The 15,660-nt window shown below is 59.9% G+C and overlaps 2 protein-coding genes across 5 annotated transcripts; both read left to right on the top strand.

Annotated features, from left to right (window-relative positions):
* Positions 1–773: 773 nt before the first annotated feature.
* On the top strand, positions 774–2,953 carry ATP5F1D (ATP synthase F1 subunit delta). Its single transcript, XM_037138335.2, has 4 exons — positions 774–1,005; positions 1,525–1,678; positions 2,215–2,303; positions 2,436–2,953. The coding sequence occupies exons 1-4, from the start codon at positions 865–867 to the stop codon at positions 2,556–2,558; spliced, it is 507 nt and encodes a 168-aa protein (XP_036994230.1). The 5' UTR covers positions 774–864; the 3' UTR covers positions 2,559–2,953.
* Positions 2,954–5,148: 2,195 nt separating this feature from the next.
* On the top strand, positions 5,149–15,406 carry MIDN (midnolin). 4 transcript variants are annotated; one of them, XM_053658451.1, is made up of 9 exons: positions 5,149–5,742; positions 6,924–7,580; positions 8,628–8,715; positions 8,919–8,981; positions 10,928–11,056; positions 11,146–11,460; positions 11,678–11,822; positions 12,045–12,305; positions 13,377–15,406. In XM_053658451.1, the coding sequence occupies exons 2-9, from the start codon at positions 7,348–7,350 to the stop codon at positions 13,652–13,654; spliced, it is 1,512 nt and encodes a 503-aa protein (XP_053514426.1). In that variant the 5' UTR covers positions 5,149–5,742; positions 6,924–7,347; the 3' UTR covers positions 13,655–15,406. The 4 variants fall into 4 exon arrangements, with proteins under 4 accessions (XP_053514426.1, XP_053514428.1, XP_053514427.1 ...); XM_053658450.1 differs by having other exon boundaries at positions 5,649–5,742; positions 11,675–11,822; XM_053658453.1 differs by lacking the exon at positions 10,928–11,056 and having other exon boundaries at positions 5,602–5,742.
* Positions 15,407–15,660: the final 254 nt, after the last annotated feature.

Here is a 15,660-nt window from a genome sequence, read left to right as displayed (position 1 = left end):
CCGGACTCAGCGTTTTCCCCCGAGCCCAAGGTGGGGGGCGGGGGTTCAGGACCCACCCCTGTGCGCCGACCTGCGTGCGTGACCGCGGAGGCGCGGCGGCGACGTCAGCGCCGCGAGCGAGACTGCGCAGGCCACGATGATGTCAGCGGAACCCCGGGCCGCCCGCGCAGGCGCTTCTGCGTCAGTGCCGCGTGGGGGCGACAGCCAGGCGAGGCTGGGACTAGAGCATCCTTGGACGCGGAGGCGCCCTCTCGTGATGCTCTCGGACTTTGCAGCCAAGCCGTGCTACCACTGCACCGAAGGTACTGCTCGCGCTGCATGCTATTCCCGGGATTCCTGAACCTCTCTCAGTTGCAACCTGATTCATCCCCACCCTTCACATTCTTTTGCACATTAAAAAAAAAGTATTTGATCCCCCCTAACATACTGTATGATTTGCTTAGTTATTACGTTGAATGTCTGTGAAACGCTCTCACCACCTACACCAGCAGTGGAGTCTTGGTATTTCTGATTTCTTTCTAGCTCCTAGCATCCAATGAACGCTCTCCAAATCTTAAATTCAACTTAAGGGTCTCGTCCTCCGCGCAGGCTTTTGATCTCCTCATGCAGAACCGTCTGACTTCCCTCCCACACACCTGACAAGTGAACCCGGAGCTGAGGCCGAAATGAAACTACAACTTCCAGCATGCCGCGCGCCTGGTAGAGTGTTGTCGTCAAGATCGCGCGTAGCCACGGGAGGGGGGGGGTCGTATTCCGCGCGTGCGCCCTCAAGTTTAATCCTTCTCCCAGACGTCCACGCGCGTTGTCCTCCTCGCCCTCCAAGGCATCCGTGTTCGGCAAGACTGATCACCTGCCGCTGCCGTTATGCTGCCAGCCGCGCTGCTCCGCCGCCCCGGCCTGGGTCGCCTAGTGCGCCAGGCCCGCGCTTACGCTGAGGCTGCGGCCGCCCCGGCCCCAGCCTCGGGCCCGGGACAAATGTCTTTTACCTTCGCATCACCCACGCAGGTGCGGACGCTATTTCGGAGCCAGGATCCGCGTCCTTCTCCCACGCAGGCTGGGTCTGACTGAGACCCCCCCCCCCAACTCCCATTCCGGATCCGGTTTCCTCAACTCTCAGGTCGCGAACCCCCATTACGGACCCGGGATCCGAGTCCCTCAACCCCCGAACTCTCGGGCCTTCCACCTGGAATCCGACGCCCAAGAGCCCTGCCTGCCCTTCAAGCCGGCATTGCCTTTCGTTGCAGGCACCTCTCCCGAGATAACCTGCTGTGTGCTCCTCCCTTGAGGCACGTCCTCGTATCCTTACAGTATCTCTTTGCCGAAGGATTTGAGTGGCTGGATTTCATTCTCACAGATGATGGCACAGACCAAAGGAGCAAACCCCAAGTGTCGGCCCCAGCGCCGCTGCTTCTGTGTTTCCCATGGCAGTCGGCCCTGACCCAGCCCATTTCACTGCTGGGGAGAGTAAGTCCTGATGGAGTGGGACTGGCCTGCAGTGACTTACTCCCCGTGTGTCTTCTCCAGGTCTTCTTCAATGGTGCCAACGTCAGGCAGGTGGATGTGCCCACGCAGACCGGAGCCTTTGGTATACTGGCAGCCCACGTGCCTACCCTGCAGGTCCTGCGGCCAGGGCTGGTCATTGTTCACGCTGAGGATGGCACCACTTCCAAATACTTTGGTGAGTTCATCGAAGGTCGATTCCCATATCAGTTGATATGGCAAGAAAAAGTACTGTGGGCACCCAAAGGACACAGTGGGAAGCAAGCCAGAAGCATCTTGCAGCCTTCAGCTCGAGACTGGCTGTGGTTAAGTAGCATGTAGCAGGTTGGGGGAGGGTTACAGATGCTGGGAAGAACAGTAAAACCATGTTGGAAAGGCTCTTGACTTAGAGAGGGAAACCTGTGGAGGAAGAAATTGGCTCTAAGAAGGCCTTCCACCAGCATCAGTCTTCAAAGCCTCAGCCAGAATTCAAACACAGCCCTCTGTTCACCTGACCTCTGCTCAGCTAGGTGGCTGGTAGGTGAAGGGAAGGGTCTGTCTCTCCCTGCTCAGCCACCCGCAGATGCCCCTGGTGGCCCCCTGGTCCCATGTGTTCTCTCCAGGTGCCCATTCCCCATGCTGGACCCCAGGGCTCCTGTGAAGACACTGTCCTGGTTCTGGGGCTGGTGGTTCCCCCCAAGCCTGGACGTGATCTCAGTCCCAGTCCTCCCACAGTGAGCAGCGGCTCAGTCACAGTGAATGCTGATTCGTCAGTTCAGTTATTGGCTGAAGAGGCAGTGACGCTGGACATGCTGGACCTGGCAGTAAGTGTCCCAGGGGAAACTGAGGCACTAAGCAGGCACGAGCTAAGAGCTCCTGGCTTTGGGGGTGGAGAGGCAGGAGCCAGGCCAGGGACTCTGCTTGGCCCTCACCACCCACCCACCTATTTACTGCAGGCCGCCAAGGCAAACTTGGAGAAGGCACAGTCGGAGCTATCAGGGGCAGCAGACGAGGCCGCGAGGGCCGAGATCCAAATCCGCATCGAGGCCAACGAAGCCCTGGTGAAGGCTCTGGAGTAGGCAGTGCGTGTCCCTCACCAGCATCAGCAGGGAAACCGAGGTCCAGAATAGGACAGGCTGGAATCGGCTCCCATGGGTCCATTATGACTGGGTAGAGGCAACTCCTTTGGGAGGGAGCCATGGTAGCCAACACAGCCACCAGGGGGCAGGGCAGGGCCAGTGTATCCTACAGCACACTCCCTGGGCCCAGGCCTGCTGGGTGGGGGTGAGGTTGGAGACCCTGTTCTGCCCTTGGGGTGATTTGTCCCCTGGGGGGCTGGCCTCCTGCCTGCAGAGATACCACCAACCTGACTTGCTGCCTGCCACTCTCATCCCTATAGAGATCTCTGCTCCCCGCCACCTTCTTCAAACAGCTTACCTCTTGGCCTGCACCCCATTAAACACCAGGGACCCCACTTGTGTGTGCTGATTTTGTCTCCTACCCAGGGCAGTGGACTTCAAACCCTGTACTCCCTGTGAGGTAGGGCTTCAGCCTTGGGGATTTGGAGGTTGTGCCCTGAGAGGTCCTTGGGGGCCTTCTGGAGAACGAAAGGGGGGGTGGCATAGCCAGTGATAGCAGGTCAAGAGGGTGGGGCCAGGCATGGGGACAGAAACTGAGGAGAGGACTGTGGCTCTTGGGCCAAGCCTGGGTTGCTAGACAGACACCTGGGGTCCTGTCAGGTGCCAGGCTATGATTTCTAACCTGTGGGTTCCCTGCGCTGGCCTGGCCTGTGGGTAGCCCTGCTGGCTGCTTAACCCCTGGTAGTGTTGGCATCTCTCTGGCACCCCTGCCCCAAATGAGGTGGGGTATCTGGGGAGGGGTGGCCCTGGCAGTGCATGCCTTCACTCTGCTGCCCCACCTCTTCCCTTTTGTAATCCTCTAGGGGACCCAGACTTTGGGCATCAGGTGGTAGGCAGGGGGCTTTAAAGAAAAGCCCCCCCTCTTCTCAGCCCTGAGCCTGGGTAGGGCGTACAGGGTATTCCAGGGAAGTGACTGTGTGGGAAAGCCTGGGCCTCCCCGTGACACACAAGGAGGTCACCACGGGGCGTGTCATCAGCTGTGATTTGCTATGCAGTACTGTGTCACAGTCTCATGTAAGTGACTGTCGTCTCTGTGTTTGACTCTTGACGTGGTGGGAGACCCTTGTGTATGGGCCTCCAGGCAAACGTACAGATCAGTGGAGGGAGGAGGTGCGTGTATCTGGTTCTCCCTACTCTTAAACCGATTAGGCCCCAGCAGCATTCCCCAACCACCCAGGAACCCCCAGCCCAGAGAAGCTGTGACAGCCAGGGATGTCACAGGTGCAGCCCCACCCCTCTGTGTCTCTAGCTCAGAGCCAAGGTCCAAGAGTTCTTGGCCAGGTTGGGCACTGTAAGACCAAGGAAGGAGGGATGAAGAGGGAGACCTTCACTAAGGCACTCCTCCAGCACCTCCCACAACAGGGATCTCCTGGCCCCGCCTTGAGAGGCTTTAGCTTCCAGGTAGGAGACAGCAGGATGCAACTGGGCCCTCGTAGCACAGCCCTTGTGGGAGACTTGTGAGCCTAGGGGACACTGCCCCCCTGACATGGGCTAGTGCTGGCAGGGCCAAGACCTGGGATAGGAGGGGTCCGGGTAGAGCAGGCCCCAGAGCCAGGAACCAGGAATGGAGACCCATAGGGTAGGCTTGGGACCTGATGAGGGCAAGAAGGGGGTCCTCTAGTACACCTGTGCTCACATCCTGGCAGAATTGTTGAACTATGGGGACACACTAAAAGAGAAGGAACGGGAAGCTGGTAGATTAGTACATTTATTAAATTGGATTTGCAGAGTTAAGGTCAGAGCCCCACCAGAGAGCACACAGTTCTGCCCACCCTGAGAGGAGCACACCTGCTCCTTAAGGGTCCTGTCTAGCCTGCTTCTCCTGCTTCCTCTGCTATCTCCATGCCCACTCTGGAAACAGCCCTCACCCTGGACCACTCAGCCTGCAGTTACTTAACGTCTGCAGAGCTTTGCACTGGCTGTTTCCACTTCCTAGAGCACCATCTTCTGTGTATGGCAAACTCCTTTCCATCCCTCAGTCCCAGCCCCAGCTACTCCCTCTTGCTGACCCAGCACTGACTGACCCTGACTGACCCTGTGGGGCTGGGAGTGTCTGGGTGTGCTGGGGTGGGAGCAGAGGCCACAGGAGCACTGGGAGGGATGGCCAGGGTGGAGTTGGAGGTGGGGTTGGGCAGGTCGGATAAAGGGAGAAACTAGATAAGTGGACAGGGGTATAGAACTTGGGGTTCCTCTCTATGCAGAGGGGGCAGGAAGACTAAGAAGGCCTCACAACCAACCAAGATCATCCTCAGAAAGCCTCCCACCCTGGGCAATGGCAGGGAGAAAGGACATGCCACATTCCTGTCTGTGTGACCTGTTTTCTAGTATGTAAAATGGGTAGGAGGGTTATACCTACCCCAAAGGATGGACAGTGGGCTGTGAACTTGCATTATTGAGTGCTGACAGCATCACTGGATCTGTGTAAGAGACCCATACCTCAGGCCCCACAGTGAGGCATGCTGCATTCTCATTCCAACCCACGGCCAGCTGGGAGAAACAGGCTCTAGAGGCCAAAATCTTCCCGAGGTCACAGGACCTATAGTGACTGGCTGCACAAGGCAGGCCTGGCACTGGTTAATCGCTCCCTAAATGCCCTCTGAGGTCACTGTTAAGGGATGCAGGAGGCTGCCTGCTGGGGCACCCCCCACTCCAGACAGGTGACTTCAGCCAGCCTGTTTTCCTGGACTGCGCTGCTGACTCAGGCTCCCCTTCCCGTCCCCCACCCGCGACGCAAGCGCCCTCAGGCCGAAGCACAGAGGGGCAGAAAAAGAGCGAGACAGGGAACTCGATTGTGCACCCCGAAACCCAGTTCCTGAGGCTCGAGCAGGGGTGCGTCCTGGGTTCAGCGGCATTCAGGGAGTACAGTCATTTGCGAGGCCAGTGGCCCCGGCCGGGTGGCGCCCCAGGGCCCAAGCCCGCTGGGAGGGGCGGGGGATAGCCTGCGTCACCGCCAGCCCATTTCCCCTCACCCCCGCCCCCTGCCCGCCCAAACTCCACCCCAGGGAAGGCGGCGCGGATAAAGGTTCGGGCCGGCTGCTCTGCCCCAGACCTACCCCGTCACCGCGCAGTTCTTCTTTACTTGGGTACATTCAGGATTGTTGTGACCTCCGACTGGCCTCGCTCGGTGAGTTTTGGGCGGGATCTCATGGGCCAAGGAGGGCTTCCCCACTCTAGGCTCTTAAGGGTGTCTCACTTTTCTTTGTTCTTGGGGCAGGCAGAATTCGGGATATCTCCAGCCCTTGGAAGCAACCCCGGGACCTGGAGTGGGAGGAGCTAGGCACAGCCAGCACCCCGGTGGAGGGACCTCAGCCCCCGCCCTTCACCCTCACCCTAGGCACTCCCCCTCCCCAGAGTGACCTTGAACTATTTGCTGTTCCGGCCTGTTTCCCCCGCTGTACGGTCCCAGTTTCCTGATTTAGAGGCTTAACACTCATAGCGAGGCTCTCCCCAAGCCCACAGTTGGTTCGCTTCACTCCTGTCCGGGGTAGCCTCTCGCCCCTTCCCCTGGACTCCCGGCAGCGCTCCCGGACAAGGCCGGCAGAGGGCACGCCAGCGCTGCTGACTCACCCCAGCCCCTAGCAGAGCGGTGCGCGCGGGCGCAACAGGGACGCCGCGTCACGTCACTGCTCGGGCGGGTGCGACTTGAGAAGCGGGCTCGGCCCGCGAGACTGGGGTGGGACGTGAGGTGGCACCCGTGCGGGAAGGTTGCTCCCGACACCGGCTACGTCACCGGTATGCAGACTTCGCCCTCAGCCCCACTTCTCGTGGAGACTTCATGCCCCAAAGTCGAGCCCACCCGCGAGCCGCCGAAAGGGGCCCAGCCATGAGGCGCGGGGATTGCCTCGCTTCCGCCCGCAGTAGCTTCCCAGATTGATCGGGGAGAGGCCACGCGATATCCTGCCCCTTCTGGAGCGGGGACAATGCCTAACTTCACGCCGCACTACTCCCGGCCGGGGTCTCGCGCCTTACCGGGCTGCTCGCCCTTTGTTGTGGGCAGCCGGCCTTATGAATGGCCCCCAGCGCGGGCGGGGGCGTGGGGGCCGGCTTCTGCAGCACCAGCTCCGCCCCCGCTGCGTTCTCCTTGGCCACCGGGACGGGGGCGGGGCCAGAGGCGGGTGCGGCGGACACGTGGGGCAGCGTCGCGGGTACTCCCATTGGCTGGACAGCGCGGCCTACTAAGCGTTTGCCGCGCGCCGATTGGCCGGCTCGGGCCGGCGGAGTAAGTAGTGAATGGGAGGGGGCGGAGACCCCGCCCCTTGGAACATTGCTACATTATAACTTTTTTTTTGTTACTTTCACCCCCAGATCCTCGGAGCGGCTGCGGCGGCGGCGGCGGCGGCGGCTGCGATTGTTGCTAAGGGAGGTGACGCGCCGGGAATCGCGGCAGACGGACCTAAGCTCCGCCGGCCTGGGGAGCCGACTCCTTTGGGACCCTCCCCCCCGCGACCGCGGTGTCTTGGTCGCCGCCTGCTGCCCTTGAAAGAAGCCGAAAGTGCCGTCCCCACCCCCGGAAGGCGCCCCGACGAGCCGACGCGACCCCTGAGCGCCACTGGGATTCTTGATTCGCCATTTGCTCCTGGGACCTTCTCGAAGGGAACACGCGCTGCCTTTCGCCCCTAGTGGTCCCCCCGAGGACCCTGGTTCGGGGAGCCCCTGCCCTGCCCTGCCTGGAGGCGCGGTGAGGATTGGCGGCGCCCCGCGGACCCCAGCCCCCTAGCGCGGGCAGGGGATGGAGCCGCAGCCCGGCGGCGCCCGGAGCTGCCGGCGCGGGGGCCCCGGCGGTGCCTGCGAGTTAGGCCCGGTGGCGGATGTGGCGTCCATGAGCCTGGCCATCCACAGCACGACGGGCACCCGCTACGAGTTGTCTGTGTCCCCCGACGAGACGGTGGAGGGGCTGCGAAAGAGGCTGTCCCAGCGGCTCAAAGTACCCAAGGAGCGCCTGGCGCTGCTCCACAAAGACACGTAAGTATCGCGCGCTGCCCCGGCCCCAGGGCACCTCTGGCCTGTTGCCCCCTTTGGCCCCGGCCCCCGGACGGGAACAAAGAGCTCGCGGCTCCGGGAAGGAAGGGGGCGGCCAAACGCGGTGGGTGGGGGTGGCGCGCTCTCGGGCGCCCTCTGCTCGGCCTTGCTTGCTTCAGCCCCCTCCCCTGACCGGGGTCGCTGCACAAAGGCGGCTTCGAGAGTGCCCTGGCTGGGCTTAGGCGACCCCCCTTACAGGATGGCAGGAGCCCTGGGGTGGTGCGGTGCTCCCGGCTGCGGGGGTGGGGTGCGCTGCCGTCGCTTCCCCAACCTTCATCTTCTGCCGGTTTACGTATCGTATCTGCTCTGAGGCCCCCTCTGCGGCTAGTTGTCTCTCCCCACTTGCCTCTCTCTGCCCCCCTTTGTTCTCGCCACCCAGCGCTCCCCTCAGCCTCCCCCTCCCCCATGGTATTTAAATCGCCTCCAGGCTGGGGAGCCCTCCTCCCGCGGGCCTCCAGGGACACGCTGTGTCCATCCCCAGCGGAGGGGCCCCGGTGGGGGAGGGGCAGGAGGGGGAGGGTCTCCTTTGTCTGAACGGCGGCAGCCTGCACCAGGGAGGGAGGGAGGAGGGGGAGCCCGGCTGGGTAAAGCCCCTAAAGGCTAAGCCCTGTGGCCCCACAAAGACGAGCCCAGGGCCCCAGTGGGTAAATTATAGGCAGGGCTGGCCCTTGGGTGACTGGGAAGGTGTCACAGGGCACAATGGGGCATGGGTAATGAAAACTGCCTCGCTGAGATGTTAAGGTGCCACAGTCCACAGATGGTGTTCCTTGAGAGAAGGAGTCTGAATCAATAGCATGGGAGCCCAGGGCCAGAGAGTGAACCTCGCCCCATGTTCAGTGCCCTGGGTCTAGGGGCCAGTGAGAGACGGGGTGGAAAAACTACAGTCTCACCTCAGTAAGCACAGACCTCTCCCTCAGCCGCTGCTTCCGTGTCCCTGCCTGGTCTGTGCTGTAGCCTCACCCTCTTCCTTCCTCCCCCCACCCCCACCAGCCGGCTCAGTTCGGGGAAGCTGCAGGAGTTCGGCGTGGGGGATGGCAGCAAGCTGACTCTCGTGCCCACCGTGGAGGCGGGCCTCATGGTAAATGGCTGAGGAGGCCCCAACTTGGGTGGGCAACCCCCTTTTATGCCAGCGTGGTCCCCATCACACAAGTCTGGGCTCCCTTGCTCTCCAAGGCAGTCACCCCCTCCCAATCTCCCCACCTAGCAGGGCCCTCCCAGCCCAGGTGCCCAGCCCAGGATGCATACTCAGGGTCTCCTCTTCTCCCCTCCCTCTCTTTGCAGTCTCAGGCCTCAAGGCCAGAACAGTCTGTGATGCAGGCCCTGGAGAGCTTGACAGAGACCCAGGTGAGATATGCGCCACCCCTCCTAGCCCAGTGGGTAGCAGGCCCAGTGCCAAGCCCCTCTGGAGAGCCTGGGGTTGTTTGTGCTCCCAGGAAGCCTGGGGGGAGGGGACTTTTGCTGCCCCACCTTCTTGACTTCTTGGCCTGGTCACCCAGCTTCCTCTTCCCCCTCCTCGCAAACACTCACCACCTGACCTTGAGGGCCTTCTCTCCCACGGTGGCTGCCATGGAGGAGTGGGTCAAGCTTTCACAAGTCTGCCTTTGGGGTGACCTTGGCCCAGTCTCCCACCCCTGAGGTCTATGTCCCTGAACACCCCCTTCCAGGGCCACTGAAGTTTCCCCAGAGCAACCTTTATAAAATTTAAGCTGGGGGGGGGGAGGGGCTCTCCTGGGTGACACTCCTTCTGCCTTCCATGACCCCTTTGTGAGGGGTGGATAGTCACTCCTCCTCCTCCTCTTTCTGGCCTTTGTTCTCTGCCCCAAAAGGGGGAGGGATGGGGGGGCAACTAGGCACCCAGCTAGGGCAACACAGGATGTTAGGAAAATATTTAGTAACCAGCCTAGAGGGAGATGAGGAGGGAGGCCTGGGCTGGCACACACCCAGATTCCCGGTTTTGTTGCAGCCCTTTTTTCCCCCCTCCTTTTCTCATTTTTCTGGCGGCAGGGCCTCCTCCCAGGAGGGTGACACAGGCCTTAGCTATCCGCCTGCTGCCAGGGTGGGGGAAGCAGGCTGCTGCCCTCCCCTAGAGGGGGTGGGCAGGTTCTAGGCCTCCCTGTCTGGGCTGGCCAGCCGCAGGAAACCTGCTCAGCCGCTTCCCTTCCTCCTGCCTGAGGCCCTCGCCCCCTCCCCGACAAGTAGCATCCTGCCCTCACCAGCAGGCTAGTGTGGAAGACAAGGGGGGCCAGGAACTGGGTGGTCTGCCATCAGGACTGGTGGTGGGGTAGGAGAAGAACAGGGGTCCTGGTAGCCCCAAGGGGACTCTTAATTTCCTGGGGCAGATGTGAACTGAGCTCCCTTCTCCTGGGGGAAGGGGAAATGTGGTTGCCAAGGGGGCCCTGTGTGTTTGGTTCACATCCGCCCTGGGATGCCTGCGTCAGGAGGGAGATGGGGGGGCACTGGGTGGATCAACTGGACTCCCAGGGCTGCTCCCTGCCTGGCACCATCACATCATGCCTGCCCATTCCTCCTCCCGAGGGAGGAAGTTGCAGGAGGGAGTGGAGGGGGCTCCCCAGCTGCTCTTCCTGCAAAGGGCATTTTTGGGAATGAGGGAGGGTCATGCAGACTGGGCTGGGGGCTGGGGGCTTCGCACTGCTTGCCTCCCTCGCCTCCTCCCTGAGGCCACCAAGCACAGAAGGTTACACCAGCCGCTGCCAGGGGAGAGCTGGGAGGCGGTTGTTCTGAGTCATCCGGCCTGTGTCACTTCTCAGAAACCTCCCCCCCAACCTCCAGTCCGGCCCCTGGGGAGAGTTCTGTGCTGGCCAGGCCCCAATGCAGCTGGGGGTCAGAGGCACCCCACACCCTCTGAGAAAGGGGGTTCATGTTTGTGTGGGCCTCGTTCAGGCCCTGGGGGACCCTGGCTCTAGGGAACCAGTCAGGGCCCCTCCCGCAGCAGTGACGCCTCTCAGCCTCTGCCCCGCCCAGGACAGATAAATATTTATCTTGAGAAAGCAAAGGTTAGGATGAAGAATTTGTCCAGCAATTCTACCCACTCATTGTCCACCCCCATGGTTTAAGTGAGAGGGGTCTCGAGGTAGATTCCTGTGCCATAAGAGGATCCCTGGGCAGAGAAGATCTGGGGGTTCCAGGGAGGGGAAAACGTACAAGGTGAGGGTTAGAGCAGTGACCTCTAGCTAGGCCCCGCCCCCTCTGGCCTCACTTTCCCCTTAAAAGAACCAAGCTGGCCAGGGAGGGCCAGGCCCCGCTATCTGACCTGCCTCTGTCCCCCACAGCCCCCAGCGGCGCCCGGGCCGGGCCGGGCTGGCGGAGGCGGCTTCCGGAAATACCGATTCATTTTATTTAAGCATCCGTGGCACCGACAGGGACCCCAGAGCCCAGAGAGGGGCGGCGAGAGGCCCCAGGTCACACAGCATGGGGGGCTGGGCTGGGCCGGGCTGGGGATGCCTTAGGGCTGTTACCTTGGGGCTGACTGATGGGCCACTCCTTGCAGGTCAGTGACTTCTTGTCCGGCCGCTCACCACTGACCCTGGCTCTTCGAGTGGGTGACCACATGATGTTCGTCCAGCTTCAGCTTGCGGCCCAGCACGCCCCACTACAACACCGCCATGTGCTGGCTGCTGCTGCCGCTGCAGCTGCTGCCACCCGTGGGGACCCCAGCATGACTACCCCCATGTCCTCTCCCTGCCGGCCACTGTCCAGTGCTGCCCGAGTTCCCCCAGTGCCCACCAGCCCTGCTCCTGCATCCCCCTCACCTGTGACAGCCGGCTCCTTCCGTTCCCACTCAGCCCCCACCACCTGCCCCGAGGTAAGTCTGGGAAGGGCTTATCCTGTGAACCCAAGGCTGGGCTTTGCTGGGACATGGTGTTGGGGGTTAGAGGCTGGCACAGGGACTCAGAGACCTTACTGCATTCCTTGTTTCAAAGGCTGTTCCTGGACCCTGGGCTGGTGGGTAATTCCTAGACCCTGAACACCAAGGCCTGGGCTTATACCCTAAGCTCATGTACCCCCTCCCCCATCAGCAGATGGACTGTTCCCCTGCTACCAGCACCCGGGCCAGCCCCACATCCACCCCTGGGGGCAGCCCCACCTCCCGTTCCCGAAAACCTGGTGCCATTATCGAGAGCTTCGTGAACCACGCCCCGGGGGTCTTCTCAGGGACCTTCTCTGGTAGGTGTCAGTGTCTTCCACTTGTTTCCCAGCAGTGGTCACGTGCACACGCATACATGGTGGGTGGGACACTCTCACAGTTCCATGTACGCTCGTGATTCCATGTACACTCATGACCCTACAGCAGGCTTTGTGTCCTTGTGCATTGGGGGGGTCCTTGTGTCACTCCAGCCCCAGGGTCTTACCCCCTGGGCACTCACCAACAAACTCTGCACCCCGTAGGCACGCTGCACCCCAACTGCCAGGATAGCAGCGGGCGGCCACGACGGGACATTGGAACCATTCTGCAAATCCTCAATGACCTCCTGAGTGCTACAAGGCACTACCAGGGAATGCCCCCATCACTGACCCAACTGCGATGCCACGCCCAATGTGCACCAGTCTCGCCCGCTGCAGACCTCACCCCCAAAACTACCTCCTGTGAGAAGCTGGCAGCCACATCCCCGGCCTCCCTGAGCCAGGCCCGCCTGGGCAAGCCCACAGGTGAGTGTCCAGGGTGCCTTGCCCATCCTCACTACTCAACGCCCTTCTGTGTGCGGCTCGGAGCAGCTGACCCACCTCAGGCTGCAGAGTGACCAGCTGCCACTCAGCCTGATCTGGGAGAGCCCAGAGAGAAGGGATCGTGTGTTGGGGGCACAAAGTATCCTTGTACCCTCCAAGGGGGTTTGTTCTTACTTCCTCCTCATGCCACTCGGGCGCCTTCTCCAGATGGCAAGTGGATCCTTTGTGAATGGTCTAATCAGGCTAAGGAGGGAACCCAGCCTCCCTTCCCACACAACAACCCGAGTCTCCCAACCTGTTTTTACCCTGTAAATCTGCAGTTGCGCTGACCATTGATACCACTGTGTCCAGTGGGCCCCCCAGCCCAGGCCATGAAGGGGAAACCAAGGCACAAGCCTGAGTTCTTCTCAGTCACAGAAGCAGCTGGAAGGGCTCAATATGCATTTAATTCATGTAATGAATGCTTCCTGAGTGCCTGTCTTAGACATGCCCTTGCCTTCACAAGGTTCGCAGCTGGTGTGCTGGGCCCTGGATCAAGTTTTAGAGAGAGGGGAAGGGAGGGAAAGAAACATCAATGTGAGAATCATTGATTGGCTGTCTGTCCTATGTGCCCCAACTGCTTCCCTACTGGGATAATCCCACAACCCCGGCACATGCCCTGAACGGGAATCAAACCAGTGACCTTTCGCTTTGTGGGACAGTGCCCATTCAACTAAGCCACACTGGTTGGGGCATTTTTTAAAAATTTGTTATAAAGAGAGAAGGGGAGAGAAAAACATAGATTGTTGTCCCACTTATTTATGCACTCACTGATTGATTCTTATGTATCCTGACTGGGGATCAAACCCGCATTCTTGGCATATGGGATGACACACTAACCAACTGAGCTACCCAGCCAGGGCTGCAACAAGTTTTAATGATCCCAGAGGTCTACTGGAGAGTGAGTGGAGCAAGTGTCCAGGAGGCTTGGGCTGTGCCTAATGCTGGGGGGGGGGGGTATTTGCTGGGGGTCCAGTTTCTCCCAGGGGGTCATGGTCACTGCCTCTTTTACAGGGGACCGGCTGCGGCAGACAGAAAACCGAGCCACCCGTTGCAAGGTAGAGCGCCTGCAGCTGCTGCTCCAGCAAAAACGGCTCCGCAGAAAGGCCCGGCGGGATGCCCGTGGCCCCTACCACTGGCCACCCAGCCGCAAGGCTGGCCGCAGTGACAGCAGCAGTGGAGGCAGCAGTGGCAGCCCCAGTGAGGCTGCCGGCTTGGGCCTTGACTTCGAGGAATCCGTCTGGAAGCCAGAAGTCAACCCTGACATCAAGTCAGAGTTCGTGGTTGCCTAGGAATCTTGTCCTATGCCCCCCCTCCCCAGGGTGGCTGAGAGTATTGCCCAGCTCAGGAGGGTGGGCAGTGGGCACTGCAGGAGGCCCCTCCCTTCCTGGCCAGCATCCTTCTGTTTTGTTTTGTTTTGTTTTTGTTTTTATTTTCATTTCTTACCACGACTTTCCCAACCGTGCATTGCCTTGGGTTTCTGCCTTCTAGGTTCAGCTCACGCCTCCCCACCTTCTCCTCATTTCCTCTGTTGCCCTGCCTCAGCCACACAGGGTCCTTCCCTGCCCATCTTCCCAAGCTCCAGATATGTAGCAGTCTTTTTAGATAGTTCAGAGCAGAGATGAGGAAGCTGCCCCACCCCTTCCACTGGCTCTGCAGCCCCCACCCTCTTCAGGTTTAAGTCAAAAATGTAGATGCCTCATATGCACTTTACAGACAGGAGGGGGCCACAGAGAAGAGAACCCCCACTGCCAATTCTGGCCTTCCCCTAGCCAGCAGGGCCCTGCAGGGCTCCAAGCACCTCATAGGACCTGCAGCTACACCAACCAGTGGCTGTCTATTCCCCGTCTGTACTTTTTTTCTCTTGGTTTCTTTTTTCCGGAAAACAAAAGCTGTTTCAGGGGAGAGGCTGGCCAAAGCCTACCTTGGGTTGGGGTGATGATGTGCTACCCTTTCCCTAGCGGGAAAGAGAGGAACGGGAACAGACCTGTTGCCAGCCTTTGCCGGCCACGCACTGTGCTATATCCTCTGATGCTACTCTCCAGGCCGCCCCCCCTGCCCCATTTTTCTTTCTGAGCTCGGGGTATTTATAGACTGTTAATTTTCTGACTGAGCCAATAGTAGTTGGGAATCCCTTGAAAAATCAGGAGAGAAATGGCTGTGGGGCCAGGGAGATGCCCTCAGCCCTACTTCTCAGCCCAACCTGAGAGAGCTGGGCCTGTGGACTGTCTGGGGGTGGCCCTCCTGCAGCCTGGAGGGGAGGGGGTGCTGAGCTGTGAATTGCATGGTTAGGGGCTACACTGTGTAGCATTAACCCCCTGGGGGGGTTGCTGCTGGTCTAATTTGGAACCTCCCCATTCATGCCCATTCCCCAGGGGTCTTTGGCCCCTATAGCAGAGGGACGGACCCCCTCCCCATTGGGGCCATTTCAGTGGGGGTGTTTATTTTTCATTCATTTTTTTACTGATAAATGGAGATGTCTGGGCCTTCCCCCTCCCCCACCTGTCTGTCCTGTAGAATACCCCACCCCTTGCCTGTCTCCCTCCCTTTGTCCTACCTGTAGATGAACCCCAGGTCTTCAACCCTCCCCATTATGTGTTTCAAGTTAATGGTTTCAGATGTGAACATCATGTGTTAACTGTAGCTCTGTAAATTTTTTTTGTTGTTGGGGGGTGGGCAGGGAGGGGTCAGAGGGTTAGGGGTCAAGGATTTTTTTTTTCAAAAGGGGAAAAGGGCGGGTTTGTTTTTGAAGAACTGTCCTGGATATTTAAATGTGTGTTCTCTTGTTTTTTGTTTTTTTTAACAATTTTAAAGTAATGTCTGTGTCCCCAGGGTCTAAGGGTAGAGGCCCCAGGCAGGAACAGGCCCTTCCCAGCCCCCAGCCCTCCCCATGGCCCCCTGAAGAAAGCATTACCTTCCCTGGGGGTGGGGGTCAGGCTGTGAGGTGTGCCTGCACCTTTCGTGAGTTTCCTGTATGAGAAGAAAAAAAAACCTACACAAACACAGTGATTTCAAGTAATAAAGAGAAAATGACACAAGTAAAAGACTGCCTGCTCCCCCTGGGGGGGGCGGGTCTTATATGCCTGGGGATGGCATGGGGGTTATGTGGTGGTATGCTGGGGTCTTCCACGATCTCGGAGTTTGAAGGGTGTCCGAGTGTAAAAAGAGGAAGGCTTGCATCCCTTAACATCCCAGGTGCCCTCCATGGCTTGGGGTAAGAGCCGGCAGGAAGCTGCCCCTGCAGAGGGAGGAGCAGGCCACCTCAGGCACCCAAGACGGGAAGTCCTGCAGGGCGTGG

This window comes from Artibeus jamaicensis, unplaced genomic scaffold (assembly GCF_021234435.1).
Source record: "Artibeus jamaicensis isolate MK-2021 breed Jamaican fruit bat unplaced genomic scaffold, CSHL_Jam_final scaffold_537, whole genome shotgun sequence".
NCBI lineage: Eukaryota > Metazoa > Chordata > Mammalia > Chiroptera > Phyllostomidae > Artibeus > Artibeus jamaicensis.
The sequence above is the reverse complement of the archived record's forward strand: the minus strand, read 5'-3'. Positions and strand labels throughout refer to the sequence as shown.